Below are 17,629 nucleotides of genomic sequence, written 5' to 3' on the forward strand. Positions count from 1 at the left end.
AAGAAAAAGAAAGATATTATTGTTTAGAAATCAATGTAATAGTGGAAATTAGCATGTACCAGTATGCGTTATGTTACGTTAATAATAGAGTTTTATGTCATTACAATAAGATAATAATTACAAGTAGTCATTTTAAATTATCATGTGAGATAGTAATTATAGCTAATTTTCACGCATTTATTAGGCCGTATTCTCGAGTCTCCGATACACTGAAGAATTTCTCTGTAAATTCAGAGTCGCAACAAATTTAGCGATAATTCATTTTCATATCTATATGGATGTCTATATATGAAATTTATATGGATGCTAAATAAATATTTGTCTATATTTTTTTTGTCAAACGATAGATTTTGTTACATTAAATGTTAGAATTAACCACCAACGAGGTTCAAACCCATGTCGTCTTACAAGAACTTAACACATTTCCACCACTATGGTAAAATGTCACTCGCTTCTATATATGAAATTTGAATAATATAATTGATTTTAAAATTCTAATAGTAAAAGTTTAAAAAAAATTGCACTGTATTTTAAATTGACAATTTCTATGAGAGAGGATCCTTACCGGATTTTTTTTGTGAGAATTCCAGGGATCCTCTAATCACATATGTTCATCGTACATCGTGCGATCAGTTTTCTTCAGGTAGTTTTTATATTCAATTTTAAATAAAAAAATTTACAATAATTTTGACCGTACAATATACAATAAACGAATATAATTTGAAAATTTTCGGAATCTTCACAAAAAGAATACGATGAGGATCCTCTCTCAATTTCTACATTCACATTTTCCTATATTTTTTTTAAAGGAAGAACCCTATTTTTCTTTGCGGTGTAATTGGGGTCAAAAAGGCTGTGAAACCTTCATAGTAATCTGTGTCAGTTGCATAAAACCTTGTGCACATTTTCAAAATTAAAAAACCATTTTTAAATTTCAAACAATTGGTTCTTAACCATCCATGTAAAATAATTACTTTCCTTAAACGAAATAATTATTACCCAAATTAGGGTAAGGAATCTAAAACTTTAATCCTTATACGGAAATTAATCCAAACTTAGAAAAGGGACAAAAGTTGCTGGATATGCTCTCAAAGATGCATGTATGCTAATTAATTGTCAAATTAATTTACCTATTTCACCAAAAATAAAATTAATTTACATATCCTTTTTTCATATGAAAAATAAAATTATTAAATAGCAAAATCCAAACCACTATGGGGTGACCCAGTGGTTGGAGAAGAATTTCAGGCATGTCCTGGATTCGATTCCTGATGCTGGTGAATCGCACGATAGTGGTTAAGGCAAACTAAAATGTTTTTATAAGTCTTTCCGAACTTCAAAAAGTGTATTGCATTTTAAATTTAAAAAATAAATAAGTAAATAAATAAATAAATAACAGCTAGAAGGAACACCTTCTAATTTTGTCATCACGAATCGTGTAAGAAAAATTTATAGTTTTTTTATTTTTTTAGCGGAAAAAAGAAAGAAGAAAAATAGTTTTAGTAATTAAGTTTGCAAGTGGAGCAGAAAATTAAAAATTGGTACAGAGGAATTTAATTTATAGAAAAAGACAGAGTGAAGCGTACGTTTGTTATGATTTACTTTACCAACAAGGCAAGTAAAAGCTTCACCGACTCTAGTCAATGCAGCCGCACATAAATAGCAACCCTGATTGGGTTTTGGAAATTCCATGTTTTCAACAACAAATTTAAGCAATCAGATTTATTTTTTTATTTTTTTTATAAAAACACTTTCTTTTTCTTCCTTTGATTTTTTTTTTGTTTTTATTTTTAAGCTTTATTTGGGCCTTGGCCTTGCAAAACCACTATGATGCCTTTTATTTTTTTTTAACAAACGATATTATTCGTATTAAAAGAAATGAAAGGGGTTTGGTCTCCAAATGAATTAACAATAATGTGGTTCAAATTCGTCTTTGACGAGAATAGAACCTAAGACCTCTTACTTACAAGTAAAGAAGAATATTATTAGACCGTTGTACTAAGTGTCGATTTTGTTATTATTTATCAAAAAACAATTTCCTTTTTGGAAGGGTATTTTACATTCTTGCTATACCCTTATGAAGAGTATATGTTCGACTGTAGGAGATGACAACTTTACTAATTTGGACAAGCACTTAGGCCATTTCCAACCAACCTGGCCAAAGGGCCATATGGCTCAAAATAGCTCATAATGACACAAAAACCATTTCCAACCGAGGATTAAGCCAAAGGGCTTATGGGGCCCACCGGGCCAAAATACTCAAATCAGGCCAGCGGGCTGGCCATTTTCAACCTGCCCTCCAACATCAGAATGTCAAGCTTGACTTTGTGGCAAGTGCAACAATACCACGCTTTCTTTGTTATTGTGGCAAGTGGCACTTAGAATATGTCCGAAAACCTTATTTTAATATGGTAGTTTAATTTAATACCACGCTTTATTTGTTATTGTGGCAAGTGGCACTTAGAATATGTCCGAAAACCTTATTAAAATAATAAATTATTGAGGGGTTATGTTTGGCCTATGGCCCTTTGCCGCCCTCGGTTGGAGATAGGTTTTTTTGTCAAAGGACTATGTTTAGCCTATGACCATTTGGCCCCCTTGGTTTGAGATAATATAAAATATGGTATGACATTGTTCATTAAAATATAATTTGTTGAAGGGCTATAAGGCTAAACATTGCCCTTTGGCCCTCCTTCGGTTGAAGATGGCCTTAGCTTCTTGTCTTTATGATTAGGATCTTCGTAATGCTGATTGGTCTCTCATAAACTCACAATGCAAATGGCGGATTGTTCTGATATTTAGGGCCTTGAGGGATCGAAAGCTCGAGAAGTCCAATATCCTTGTCGGATAAGACTAGAGGTAGCAAATTAATTTATTGGGTTTTTGATGGGTACCCCCATTAAGGGGTATTTAGTTTGATTTCACCTTAAACCATCATCATCACAACTAACCTCGCATACACATTGTGGTAATATTAAATTAAACGGATCTTAACGGGGATCCATTAACAACTTAATGGGTTGATTTGCCACATCTACATAAGACCATGCTTTGGTTGATAGGCTACAACTGCTTTGTCAAAGAAGTTTCTAAATTTGGAGGTGGAGGGAGATTAGAAGATCTTTCTTAATGATGTTAACATTGCTATTTACAATCCTTAGCATTGTCACACCTTGGTGGACAATATTCAAGAGCTTGCTTGCATATTTAGAATATTTTTTTGTTGGTCATATATATCGGGAAGCCAACTTTGTAGAGAATGAGTTGGCAGGTGTGAGAGTGAGACACTTTTCTTTTAGTAAGCTTAGGTATCGTTTGGTATGCAGACGGGACGGGACGGGACAGGACGGAACGGAACGGAACGGAGCGGGAGCAAAGATGCTCTCGGATGGAAACAAGGAGGAAGAAGGAGACAGAGAGGTTATAATTTTGTGTTCCACGGATGTGGAACGAGTTGTTCCAGGGGATGAGGTGGAACGAAAATTCACCCAAAACTCGTCCCGTGGAACAGCTCGTTCCACCCGTTTTAGGCGCACCAAACGTGGGACGGAATGCCTTGTCCCACTCTGTTCCGTCCCGTCCCACGTACCAAACGGTACCTTAAGTGTTTGCCTACACACTTTATGTGTATAAACACATTTTTGTAGAAAATGAGAAGGAGAGAGGGAGAGAGAGAGAGTGTGTGTGTGTGTGGAGAGTGGGAGGTTTTTGTTTTTTTTTTTTTTAAAATATTGCAGGAATTTTAACATCACTTATATGTGAGGCTTCAATAAAAAACAGTAAAATTTAGACCTGTGAAATTACATTATTGTCCATCATTTTTTTTTTGTGTGTGATAGAAGACTAAGTAGTCTTTTCACCTCTTTTGGTTGACAAAGAGGGTTTCATTAATTAATAGAGATTTGAATGCATACCCTTTCTAATGAGGTTGGCTACCAAAGAGGATTCTCTTTGTAATTTATGTTTTTCTTTTTTTAAAAAAAAAAACTACAAAATAAAATTTGACAATTTGACATAAATGATAAATTCATAAATTTCAATTGTTGAACTGATCAAAATTTAAAGTTAATGAAAAATTGATCATATATGGACAACATATCGACCAAATAATGAAACTTGACCATTTCAGTAGTTGTGATGGTATGCATTTTTCTTTGTGCTTGTAATTTCATTTTTCACATAAAAAGATTTTTTTTTTTTGAACAAACAATATTATCTGGATGAGCTTAACCTCATAATAGACTAGTAATAATGCGATTCAAATTCATCTACATAAAAATATTATAAATACATCATTTGGTGCTAATTTTTTTTAAATTTTTTTGTTCTTTGTTTTCGGGTATAGAAGCGAGGGGGTTTGGATTTGTCAATGTGTACATTGTGTGGGGTTTGCCCCAAACGCAAGTCATCTCTCACCATAATTGAAGGAATTAATATTTGACTTTATCTCTGCTTTTGTTTCGCTGCTTGCAGCTGTGTGTCTTCGGGGCGCTTATTGTTTTGCTATTTCCGCTCCCAGAGCCCTAATCTTTGGAAAAAAATTCCTGGTCCGTCGTCTTAACCGTTTATCGTATATTATACGGTTAATTTTCGTTAGATATTATTTAGATTTAATTTTAAATTTTTAAATGATTTCTAACTGTACGATGAACGGTCACGATCACGAAATGTCTAGGATCCCTAAGAAAATGGTCCAACGAGGATCATTTTCCTTAATCTTTTTGTCTTTAAATTTTTTTTTTTTTTTAAGAAAAACTAATGAAAAATATTTGAAAATTTTTAGTTTTAACAATAAAGACAACATAAAAGGTAAAGTGATTAATACAAGATTAACTTTTTAATATTAAAATATAATTTTTAATTTTAAAATATAATTTTTCGTTAAAATAAAAGGTAATGAGATATTTTTGTTAAAATTTTATTTATTTATTTATTGGAAAGTAATCTATGTCAGTGAGTCAGTCAACGACTTTGACATGTGAAGATAAAAAGCTCATTGTCTTTTTTTATTTTTTTTTTCGAAAAAAGCTCATTGTCTTTGGACTTTGTTAAAAGACAACGTCGTGGGCCCCACCCTCAACTTCATCTGGTCCACATGCAGGCGAGCGTTGGCCGACGTGAACTAAAATCTCACACGCCTTCCGTTTTAGGAAAGGGATGCTTTGTGGACCCCTTCTACCAAGCCTCTTGCACTCCAAACATATAAAAAAGGGTAAATTACATTTTACCCTTCAGGTTTGGATCGATTTCAATTCTTTACATTCTTAAAACATTTCAATTTTATACTTCAAGTACTATTTTCAATATAATACATCTTTTACATTTTTCATCTATTAGTCTGTTAAGAGCTGACGTAGTTGCCACATTTGTGCTACATGGCTAAACATTTAATAAAATATTAAAATAATTATTTAAAGAAAAGTTAAAAAAAAAAAAATTAAAAAAAAAACCCCATATCTCCTTCCCTAGAATCCCCACCCTCCCACCCCGCATCACTCACCCCTTCCCCCATCCCCCATCACCTGCAACCATTTCCCTCCCCATTGCGCCTCCAAAAACATTCCCCGTCCAAACCACCATTGCCCCCTCCCCCGCACGGCTGCCGTGTGGTTTTCTACCATCTTTCCCCACCCTAAATCCAAATTTTTAAAGCCCAACAAGCAAAACCCTTTTGCCTTGGCTTTGGCAGCTGCTGTATCTTCTTTCACTTTTTCTTTTTGCAAACTCAGAGGCATATATGGACTCCTCAAAGCTTTCTGTCCATCCTTACCAGAAAGAAAATGGGAGGGCGGCGGCGGTGTATGATGCCGAGTCCCTGCACTCTTCCTCCCGTCAGGCGCAAACCCACCATCCTCTGCCACAAAACCCAGAAGAGGAAGAGAGAATTGATTAAAAAAAAACCCAAAAGACGAAGAGAGAGAAGATTGAAATTTGAAGTGGGTTTTTGGTTTTTGAAATTGTGAGGTTCTACAATTCCTTGAAACTATTGGATTTTGGGGTGGGTTGGGAGAGGCTTTGGTTTTGGATTGAGATAAAATGGGTGGGTGGGTGGTTGCATCTGTTCGAGTGGTGAGGTGGGGGTGGCTCTTGTCTTTTGGGTTGATGAAATGAATAATGGCAGTGGCTTGGGTAAGATAGAAAGAGAGAAAGGTGGTGTGGTGAAAAATGGTGGTTTGGGGAGCTTGGGAGTGGATAATCGGGATGAGATTCTCGTAGCGGTTGAAGGTCGAGAATTGGGGATTTTGGATCTGGGGATTTTGAGGGGTTTGGGGTTCGAGAGAGAGAGTGGGGAAGACGAACTGGGTTTCGGTTTTTTTTTTTGTTTTTTTTAATTAATTATTTGAAATTTTTTACTAAGTGTTTAGTCACGTGGCATAAATATAGCAGCTGCGTCAGCATAAATATGAACATCTTATTTGCCACGTCATCACTTAAATGTTTATTTAACAGATTTTCTAACGGATGTATGAAATTGAAATAAAATAGTACTTGAGGTATGAAAGTGAAATATTTTAAAGATGTTGTAAGGAATTGAAATCGACCCCAAACCTGAGGGGGTAAAATGTAATTTACCCATAAAAATATAACATAAAATATAGTTGAAATGGGTACACAACAACATTTTGGAGTATCAATAACAATATCATTCTTCGCCTTTCATGATCATTCATTAAAACCGTTAAAACCGCATCAATTTATTCTTCATTCATGATAAATGATGTACTATAGTTTGGCCACTACTTAGCCCATAAAGTATGTAAAAGAAGAGATAAACTCTTGTCATGTAAAAGGGATCCTTCACCCTTACTTTAGAAAGAGTCAACCGTGCCACTTTACTCTTTCAAAGGCAACAAACCTCTTGTACAATATAACCTACATTTACATAGTGAAAACAGAAACTACACCATCCAGCATAGATGTAATGCCAACTCGAGCTGAACCACAATACATCCTTGTATTCTTATGTTTGTGTGATTTACAATCGAATCAAAATTGGTCCAAGATTAACCAAATTTTGTGCATGAACAATATCAAATCTAAGGGTACATGAACATACATTCCTTGGTCACCAAATGACCAAAACATTTCTGTGATGTGAAAATAATGACTTTTAGGAAAATTACAAATCATCTATAAAATAAAGTAATTTGGCGTTTGACAACTATTACAATTGATTTAGTCCCTTAATCAGTTTTATGTGTGAAAAAAATGTTGTGTGGGTGTGTATAGTGAAGGAAATGTTTTTTTCAGTCAACTATTATTCTCTATAAGAAAATACAACGAGATAGTTCTCTGTTTGTTTAGCTATTTTTAGATTACTTGATGGGTGCTCTTTCTTTTCGTCTTAGATGGAAAATTAAATTATTTTATCTGATATTTTTACTCAAATTTTAAATTCATAAAAAAGAGAAAGTAGGTTAAATTTTAACCGGTGGTGCTATTCATACATTAATTTTTACATCTCACATACCCTTGTCAATTTCTGTCATTTAAACTTCATTTTATTCGATCCGACAGCCAAAAATTAAGAAAAGTGTGTGAGAGATAAAAAGAAGTGTGTGAATAAGTTGTTACGACCAACAAAATTAAGACAGAGAGGAGCAAAAACTTACAATAAGGGAAATTATTCCCTTATTAAAAAGTTTAAGGTAATTTAACTACGAAGTTAGAAACTCAATCAAGGGTTTATTACGAGTACCACGTATCTTTTGCTTATTTTCGGGAAAGAGGGCATGGTATAGGCCATGGAGAACTTACAAGTAAAATAAGTTGGCAAATTTTATCAATCTTCAAGCTCGATGATCTTGATCACAGAAGCATCGCCAACTTTCTGGCAAATTACAACACGATCATGTGATTTTACGACACCAGCGACCCTGCCATGATCCAAAGCGATTTTAAGAATCGACTCATTTGTTGCACCTGTAGTTTCAGCCTGCAGGGGAGAAAGGGCAGGGAAGAAAAAGAAACGTCTCAGTCTCAGCCTGATCCGATGGGCAGTGAAGCATGCAAAAGAACATGCATCATGAGATGAACTGAAGTTAATCAACAACTATAACGGACTCATGTCCCTAAAAGCAGGCTAAGCAGCCTCCCCTCCTCTTTTCAAACCATTTTCAGAGAGAAAAAAAGGCATCTTATGTTAACCATTTCGACATCTCCTAGTTAGAATTTCGCTAATATTACTACTCAAGTCTTCTGTGCTGCAAGAACAATGGTATTCCGCTCCAGGTCTTTGAACTATATTCATTAGGGCAGCATAAGATGATAATAAGAAGTTCAGGGTGAACGAGAAACGCAAATCAATCAGTTTTAACGAAAGGAAAGATCTGGGAAACCATGTGATGATTATATGCATTAAGCATTGCTTTCTCCTATATATGCAATCAACAGGATACATCTTACGTACGTAGGACAAAATCAGAAATGACACAGAATAATACTTACTGGATGTCGAGGATCTGCTAGCATGGGAAAAAGGCCTCTAACAATGAGTGATTGCCTTGCCTGCCAAATATTCATCATAATAAAAAGATGGATATTGTGTGCATCAAATTCAGTTGGAGAATGTAAATCACAAAGAAGCAAAAATAAGTCAAATAATACGATTGTCTGCTAATCATTTTTCTCAATTTTAAATCTTCAGTTAGTAAGAGATACATGTTAAAAGTTATAACATCCAACCCAAAACCGATTGGCACTCGGCATAGACTGTAGAGGCTCAAGATATCAAAATGTGTTTTTGCGCGCGCGCGTGTGTTTTGTCATCAAGGCACAGAATTCCCGATGTGGGATTTCTATGAAATGAATGGAGTCAAACATGTGGATCAGTTAATATTTGGTAACGCGGAGCATGTATAGCCATTGGGCCTGACATGCAGATGAATTATATGCTCTGATACCATCATAAAATAGAGCATCCAACTCAAAACCCAGTGGCAACAGGTGGGGAGGCTGAAGATATAATCTACCGCCATGCATGCTTAAGTGGAGGGACAAAGGGAGAAAGACAACATTAAACAAAGTAACTACTCCAGGATTATGTCCCAACTGGATAAAACATTAGTGGGCGCATTCTATAGCATCTAGCAGAAACTTGAAAAAATAAACTTGGTAGTGCATAAAAACCAAAGGTAATCAGTTGGGCAACAAACCTCAAATGCACCAGAAAATCTCCATCGGAGTTGATTTGTCTGGACCCGAGGAATGACAACAGAAAGGACAGGCATTGTTGGTCTGTACTTGGCAATCAGCCTACACTAATGCCCAAGTATCAAAACCGGTATATGCACAAGAGTGAACATGACATTTAAAAAAGATTTGTATCTAACATCGTAAACTATCAAAGAAAAACTTCTATTATTTATATTTCACAATTAAAGTACATCTAACTGAACTTCAATCAGGAAACTAAAATTTTACACGAAACTGAATCCCATTAGCCTTACCCACTTCCTAATGAAATGGTAATCAAAAGGGCCCTAAGAATTTGAGTTTATATATACATATGAGGGTAGAAGAAGGAGATAAGAGAAATTCACCTTGCTGCTCTTCCAGATGAAGTGAAGCAAATAATGAGAGAGGCCTTCACCTTGATGGCTGCACGTACCTAGAAGAAGATAATTTTTTTAATAATTTTTTTCTTTTGTAGCGAAATATATTTTATCCGTCGTACATGCTTCTGTTAGCAACATCTCTTCCGGGAACAGGCAAATGGTACAATAAAAAGAAAGAGAAGAAAAAAAATGGAAAACACCAAAGCAGAAAACTACCGCAGAGGAAGCAATAGATTCCAAGTGAGTCATTGGTTCTCCAACATATTTGACAGTCCTCTTAAAATACAAATCTTGATTGAAAACTTTCTCCGCCTGCAGACAGTAATTTGATAAAAGAAATAAGTGAACTCAGAATTTTGTCTTGTCATTGTACTTTAATTTATAAGAATTTTTAATAAACCATCATACGAAACACGTATTTCTACACTCTACAGCCACTTCGAATGGTTGAAGATCAAATGAGAGGGAGACTACAGAATAGCCATGACCATTTTTAACTTACCAATATTAATTCCACCAAAAAATGTCGATGCAGAATCTTATGTCCTGTTTTATTTCATATTCTTCTTTTGTTTCTTTCCTGTTGCTATTCGGGTTGCGATTACATTCCTATTTGCAGTAGGGCTAGGTTATTACAAACTCGAACGATCGATTAAACAAATCTTTTCCCAAAGCAATCTTCTTCTAAATTCTCCTCGATATATCTCTTTTTCTATCTTATAAATATAAATTCTGGTATTGGTTTTACATCAAATGTACTCCTAGGCATTAGGAGTTGGTAGCATCTATGCTAGAAATCATCAAATTCTAGATCAGAAATGATAAAACCAGAGAACATAAACAATGCTCAGTGTGCTAATATGTCAGTTATGAATCACAGCTTCAGAGAACTGCGAAAACAAAGCTGAAAGAGAGGAGACTGAAAAAATTAAAAATAAAGCAATGACCCAATATAAGAAGACTGGGAGTTTCTTAAATGTACAACAACCTATGGCAAACTCACCCTCAGAAAGGAGAAAACTAATAGGATGAAAAAACCATGCTACTTCAACACTAGTTTTGAAACTACACTTCTGTAAAAGCCTCTACTGTTGTAGGACAATCATAAGAGAAATGAAGAAAAGAAATATATGGGTTCACTCCAGCCTTTGGCATTGCACCAAAGGTGTATTGGAATCACTCCAATAGAGGAATTAGAAAACTTTCGGCACCACAAGAAGGAGATTGCGAGAACTTCTTTAACCGTAAACTTTCAAAGCTCATAAATTAACTCATCCACAGAACCATCGGCACATGAATCATTGAAAAGACTCAAATTAAAACACTATATATTCATGATGCCCAATGCATTCATCATGTGATATGAGATTCCAAATCAAGGATCCTAAAATACATGTGCAAAATGCATTTATTGCATAATTGGAATAAATAATCTGAATCATGTGGTTCTTAGTAATTGAATGGGCTTATTTATTATATTTGAATTTGGTTCCGCCATCATCCCAAAAACACGGGGATGCTACAACTGGAAGATTTCTTTCTTTTTCAGGGAGAGAGAGAGAGTTACCTCAGAGCAAATCTTTCCAACAATGGAGATCGTCTCAACAGGGTACAAACCGCGCAGGGTCTCTGCACCTAGAACAATTGCATCAGTTCCTGCACAAACACAAATGAAAAGTGGGTAAATAAGTGCACATGTTGTACTTGTACATCCTATGATAACATTAACTTATTTAATAAAGCTGAAGCAACAGGAGTATTGCAATACTAATGATATTTACTAACACTAGCAGAGCAAATATTTAAGTGATGACATGAAAGAATAAATGAGATGGTGGAACCCTCCAAAAGTAACATAAAGGAGCATATTTCATGTCAAAAGACAGCAATTTACCGTCCAGTACAGCGTTGGCAACATCAGTTGCTTCAGCACGAGTAGGTCTTAGGTTGTCGGTCATACTGTCCACAACCCGAGTCACCACTGCTGGCTTTCCAGCCATGTTGCACTTGTAAACAGCAGCCTTTTGAAATAAAAATACCTGGAAGATCAATGTAGAGTGTATTACCAGAATATTCAAGCATCATTACAGAAAATATCCTCCAACTAAAAGTATAAAGATACACATCCATCGAAGAATGGAAACACACGCTCGCTAAAAGAATATGTGGTTCCCAATCCTCAGTACTGTAAGTACCCCCAGCATTCTGGTCACCATCAGAGGAAATAGACATTTGATAAGTAACTATTTAATTCTTCCTCCAGAATACTAGTCCACATATACTGGAATGCAAATACAATATGCCACATACAAGACATGGTTCTCAGGTAAGTCCTACAAGCACGGTATATCATGTAGACTGTTTGACAATGACTTTCTCATTACTTGTGTAGCCCTGTGCAGTTTATGTAAAGACATAAAGGAACATGACTACTAAAGTGTTCATAATATTAACAACTACCATAAGATTACTTAGTTCTCAGATGTGAAACATTACCTTCTCTGGTGGGAGATCTATGCCCAGATTTCCACGAGAGAGGATAATACCATCAGCTTCTTGCAAGATTTCATCAAAATGGTGTAATCCCTGCGAAAATAGAGAACACAAACTACTTCACATCCAAGCACAAGTATGATATTTGGAAATCTGGTCAGTCACACACGATCATTTTCCGCCAAGCATATTCCTTACCACCATTACGGCCTAAATACTGAGGGCTTTCCACAAATGTGGAACCCATGTGTCAAGTTCGTAACCATATCCATAACCCAAACCTGACGGTGACAATATTAGTAACTTTGTTTTTGCACTCCTTTTCAAAGAAACTCACCTCAACATTTTCAATTTTTGCAAAAATCTGAGTTTGCTTGAGGTCACCTAACTTTGAAAGAAACTCACGGGCCTGCATAATAGCAAGAACAGCTTATGTTAAAATCGAATAATAATACTTCCTTGAAAAGAAAAGAATAATAATGAAACGGTACTTAGTTTCTCCTCATATTATCAAAAGTAGAAGGAAACATAAATTACGCAGAGACTTAAGCCCTAAATACGAGTTAACCACATCATAAACTAAGGATGAACAGGGAGAAACAAATTTCCTTTATATCTTATTACACAAGACCATAACAGACAGGAAATCCTGTCATGAAGAATCCTTACATGGCGAACATCTTGAGCATGACGAGTATATGATAATGATAGGAAGTCGATGTTGTTACGAACACCCCAAGTGCTTATGACCTGAAAAATTAATAAAATGTTAAAACACATTAACTAAGCAATTCACGTAAGAATAGATCTCCTTTTATAGAAAGTAAAACGACTTTTTTTGTATATAGTTTCCTCAAAGTGATTTTAATGAATTAAAAGTTACCTCATCAACCTAGAAGCAATGTAATTTACAACCTATAGAGAACAAACTAATCTTATCCCAAAGAAGAAGAAGAAGAAAACTGATTGTTTCTTACCATCCAAACAATCCACAAACCCATCTAATAAACGGGTCCATAATTTCCTTCTGAATTTCAATGCTAAAATTAATGATAGCGTGAAAATTTGAAATCCACAAGTTAGTGAATCCATGCAGACAAGAAGCAGACAATTCAATTTTGAGGCTTGTAGGTGGATCTAATTATGTTAGCATCTAGTACTGTGATTTCAACAGAAACTAACCTCCTTATCTTTATCGGTAAGTGTAGGCAGATCAATATGAATCTGAGAGACATGCAAAGTATACAACGGCCCTGCCAAGGTAGCAGAATTCTTTATGAGACAAACCACATCTTCACCATTCACCTCGGTGACCTGCATCGTGAAAGCAAAACGTTACAATAACATGCAAATCATTTCTTTTTCCTGAGAATATTATGTAAAAAGAACGCAGATGGTATCTTCAAGAGACATCTGCCAACCGAACGGATGGAGGCTCATAGCAAATCCAATGGAAGCAATAGACAAAAGATAAGGCCCACGGGACCATACTGCAGGTAGCAAATATAGAGTTCCTAGAGGTTTTATATATATTAGAATTTCAGAACCCAGGTCAGTCATCAAATTGATAACTTCTGATGATCCCCTATAAATATCATATATGTAAACAGTTGTGGGCCTTGAGAGACTACAGGTTCCGCTGCCAAAGATTCTATCAAGTTTATAGCATTCATTTTTAGCTTTATTCTGCTACCAAAGCTTCACCTAATTACAAATGTATGTCTAACTTGTACTATAAATTTAAAAAAAATTTAAAGTTGAATATCAGCATTCCGTATCTCTCAGAATATCTGGTCCCTCTCTTCCTTATATAAACAGGATTTCATAGGAACAAGTAGAAAAGCAATGAATAAAGTGGCTACTTGTTTTAACTTCTAAATATGTGACAAGGAATGCATATCTAACTAGGCAAGTAGTTGAATTACTGAAACTCATCTCTGATATTTCCTTACCTCCAGCCACACAGAAGTAGTTTCACTTCCCGTAAAGAGGTATTGACCAATAAAAATTGTATCTCCCTTCTTCACTGCCTGCAAAGGCCAAATTTAACTCAACTCATTGCAGCAATGCCAATGTAATGTGAGACATGTTGTAAGATAAATATAAAGAACCAAACATGGTTCTACAAGCTTCCAAAAATCAGGATCAGGAAGTCAAAATCAATCTATATGAATTGGTTCCTCCAAGAAATCATTCCTGAAACTAGAAGATGAATTGGTTCCTCCAAACTCTTGTGACGTGATATGATATGATATGGATGGCCCGAACTTTATTTGTCTCTCTGTGTACAATAATTCTATACCAGAAGTAAAGCATCTAAAATACAGCAAAAATTCAAGACTGAAAGAAACAAAAGAATCAACACAAACTTTTTAACTGAATTCTCTCTCTGTCTCTCTCAATAATTCCATAGAATCCATACCAGAACTAAAGCATCTAAAATACAGCAAAATTTCATGAACTAAAAGAAACAAAAAAGTCAGCACAAAGTCCCATATGTTTGAAACGGTTTAGTCATTTCATTTTCGTCAAATACATAGATGCACAGTGTTTTGATAAACATAGAAATCATTGTTATAATCACAAATGGCTAATTTATTCCCTATTTGATTATTTTGCCGAATAATTATACTTAGAATGTGATGCTTGTGTGTGGGTGGGAGTGGGGCTTGGTTCAACTGAAAAACATGGATGCTCATTGGAAAAACAAACAATGCGTCATAAGCCCTGTCCCTCACTGATGTCAGAATAATAAGTCAGTCTCTTTCATGGATAGCTCAGTTTGGTAAGCGCAAAAACAGTTACATAGTCCATATTCACCCAAAGAAATAGATTGGCACAGCAAAGTTCATCGCTGTAGATCCAATAGAACCGAGGATTCTAATATAGCAAGATATATGTCTTTCATAGAGATAAGCCAGAAAATATTCAGAATGACACCTTTGCCAGGCCACTAAAATTTATGGGTAGTAGAATTGAGGTGGCCTCTTTGTCTTGATCAGGTGTCAGGACAACCAAGGTATCTTCCTGGAGAGATATGGGATGCTCACTTTTATTCACTACCTGCAACTCTGGACCCACTGTGTCTAGCATTACCTGGAAAAACAGATAAATACACCAACTTGTAAGCATACATATCCAAAGGTTCACATGAAGGTAACTCAGAAAGTAAGTAAATCGACATGAAGGCTTTGCAAGTTAAGGTGATTTAGTGAAAGGAACACAACAAATTAAATAATGCAGATACAAAAGCACAGTTAAAAGTTCAATTTTAGGATCATTATACAGTTAGATAATTTAGAGACGAAATGCAGAGGTCATAAGAATGGAAAGCTTACTGCACAAAGTTTATTTGTACTCTTGATTGCAACCTTCAGGTTTCCCAACGTCTCTTGGTGAAACTCAGCATCGCCCCATGAAAAATCAAAACGTGCCACTATGTATACATGGGGTGTGTGTGAAGGAAATTATACACTCCAATTAGTAAAATCAATGGTGTATCAAATTAAAAAAAAAGGAATTCAAATTGGAACGTATAAAAAAAACCGCCGAAAAGGACTTTGTCTCAACGGATCGTAATTGGAAGATACTAAAGTATTATAGATAGGGAGCTAGCAAAAACAAGAAGCTGGCAACTCATAATCAGACAGACGAATCATGAAAATCAAACATAGCAGGTGGATAATACCAGACATTCCTGCCTTCAAGCAACCAGAGATTGTCTCAACGGATCGTGAATTTGGACCAAGTGTTCCCACAATCCTTGTCATTGCAGGAAAGAAGGTCTGCAAGTTTAGCATTAATCAAAGGCAGTCGCACATTCAAAGTCCTTCACATCAACACTTCCACAAATTCACCAAATAACCCATAGAAATTCAGAGAAAATATCCTGGTTGGTTGGAAGTAAAGATTTCTCTAATAAGAAATATCACCATCCAGATTCTCACATTTTCTCGGCAACCAAACACATCACAAAATTTAAAATCCAAGAAGGAATGCAGATTCGAGCTACAACCCGCAAACACAGGGAGTTGAACTTAGTTTTAAGTAACAGCCAAACAGGTAATGCTGCAGAAATCCAGGCATTGTGTATTTTCTTTTCAATCCCTTCATTTTCTCGGGAAACAAGCACAATGCAACTTCGTCACTTGCTGAAGAAACAAAAGCAAGCCTCTCCCTCTCTCTCTCTCTCTCTCTCTCTCTCTTTCTCTCTCAATCAGTAACTGAAAATTAACTAACTAACAGCGACTTCAAACAGAAGCAAGAGATTAGAGTAATTGGAAAAACTTACAGAATTGGAAGGCTCGAGAATCGAAGCCATCCTGATTGGCTCTTCCGGAAACAAGTGACTCGAATGCATTTTCGCTGCCGACGAAGAAGAAGACGACGACGACGACGAGCAACAGCGTCTGCGACTGCAACTGCAAATGCTTTTTTGTGGTGTTTGAGTTGAGAAGGCGAGATTTTCTTAGTGGTGTTTCCTACTCTACTTGCTAGTTTATGAGCGAGCATGTGGTTGGTTGGTGATATCGGCAGTTAGACACGTGGACAGTGCGTTAGGGGAAAGATCCCCGGATGCATGTGTGGACCATGTGGTCCATTCGTCAATATGCTTGTACACTACAATGTCTTTGCCGGACTTCTATCGATGTTTATGTCGTGTTAGTTGTGAGACAACCAATTAGCGGAGTAGGAAACTCCCAATCATGATTCATCATAATCTACCGTTATGGATCACGGTGTTCGTTGAAATGAAAGGCGGTTATGAACTACATGCTTTCTATTGAGATTGAATTAAGTGTGAGATTACAAGTTTTTTTATTTTATTTTCTTTGTAGAATTGTTGCAGTGCTATTAGATTAGGAATGTAATTGTGTAAATTCTAGTGTATCTAGGGATATCTTGGAATATTCCTTAGGGTTAGATATTATCCTATTAGAGTTGTAATCTTATGAGGGTAAGAATTTAATCTTCCCTACTACTATAAATAAAGGCACAACGCCGCACCCGCTCTTTCTTTCTAGCCTCCATAATTGTTCAGTGAATTATGCCTACAACACATTATCAACATGCTCTTGACGCTGCGTTAAAGAGATTTTGATCTTCAATCAGGGGAGTATTACATTTTAATCATTCTTTTTATGATTAATTTATTATTTTATTGAATTGATATACATGCTATTGATTCAATTTAATTTTTCTTTGTTGAACGTGATACAATGCATTGGAGATGTAATTCCGGCTTTTCGAGAAGAATCTTCTACAAACTCAAAGGCTCAATTGTTTTATGTCAATCAGGTTCTTTTAAAATAAAGTAAGATATTTGAAACGACCACGAATCATGAAAACATTCTCCATGATGTATGAACCCCTACATTTACATTTACCTTCTGATGTATATATTGTATATGTTTTATATATTTGTCAATATATATATACACACGTTTCATGCATTACACAATTTTTGCTATGTGGAATTTGTGAGTCAAAGCATCGAAATAAATTAGTAGCAATTAGGGTTTTTCAAACCCTAGAGTCGGAAAAAAAAATGGGATTTTTTGCGACTCCATGCCTCGTTG

General features: G+C 35.6%; 1 protein-coding gene across 1 annotated transcript; it reads right to left on the reverse strand.

The window, feature by feature from the left end:
* Positions 1–7,539: 7,539 nt before the first annotated feature.
* Positions 7,540–16,674, reverse strand: LOC103938366 (pyruvate kinase 1, cytosolic-like). Its single transcript, XM_048591657.1, has 16 exons — positions 16,342–16,674; positions 15,739–15,835; positions 15,389–15,486; positions 14,991–15,146; positions 14,003–14,080; positions 13,233–13,364; positions 12,720–12,800; positions 12,388–12,459; positions 12,054–12,143; positions 11,452–11,596; positions 11,125–11,213; positions 9,774–9,869; positions 9,543–9,610; positions 9,156–9,255; positions 8,449–8,508; positions 7,540–7,936 (listed from the first exon to the last, which is right to left on the reverse strand). Exons 1-16 carry the CDS (start codon positions 16,408–16,410, stop codon positions 7,784–7,786), a joined length of 1,584 nt encoding a protein of 527 aa, XP_048447614.1. The 5' UTR covers positions 16,411–16,674; the 3' UTR covers positions 7,540–7,783.
* Positions 16,675–17,629: the final 955 nt, after the last annotated feature.

This window comes from the organism of the source record quoted next, unplaced genomic scaffold (genome assembly GCF_019419815.1).
Source record: "Pyrus x bretschneideri cultivar Hongxiangsu unplaced genomic scaffold, Pyrus_bretschneideri_v1 Contig35, whole genome shotgun sequence".
NCBI lineage: Eukaryota > Viridiplantae > Streptophyta > Magnoliopsida > Rosales > Rosaceae > Pyrus > Pyrus x bretschneideri.

Excerpts from the sequence above, each read along its gene's own strand:
- LOC103938366 (XM_048591657.1), bottom strand. The coding sequence starts at position 16,410 with ATGCATTCGAGTCACTTGTTTCCGGAAGAGCCAATCAGGATGGCTTCG. Across the intron at positions 15,836-16,341 it reads TTCTCGAGCCTTCCAATTCT|ACCTTCTTTCCTGCAATGAC; the intron begins GTAAGTTTTTCC and ends CTAAACTTGCAG. Across the intron at positions 7,937-8,448 it reads TAGCAGATCCTCGACATCCA|GCTGAAACTACAGGTGCAAC; the intron begins GTAAGTATTATT and ends TCTCCCCTGCAG.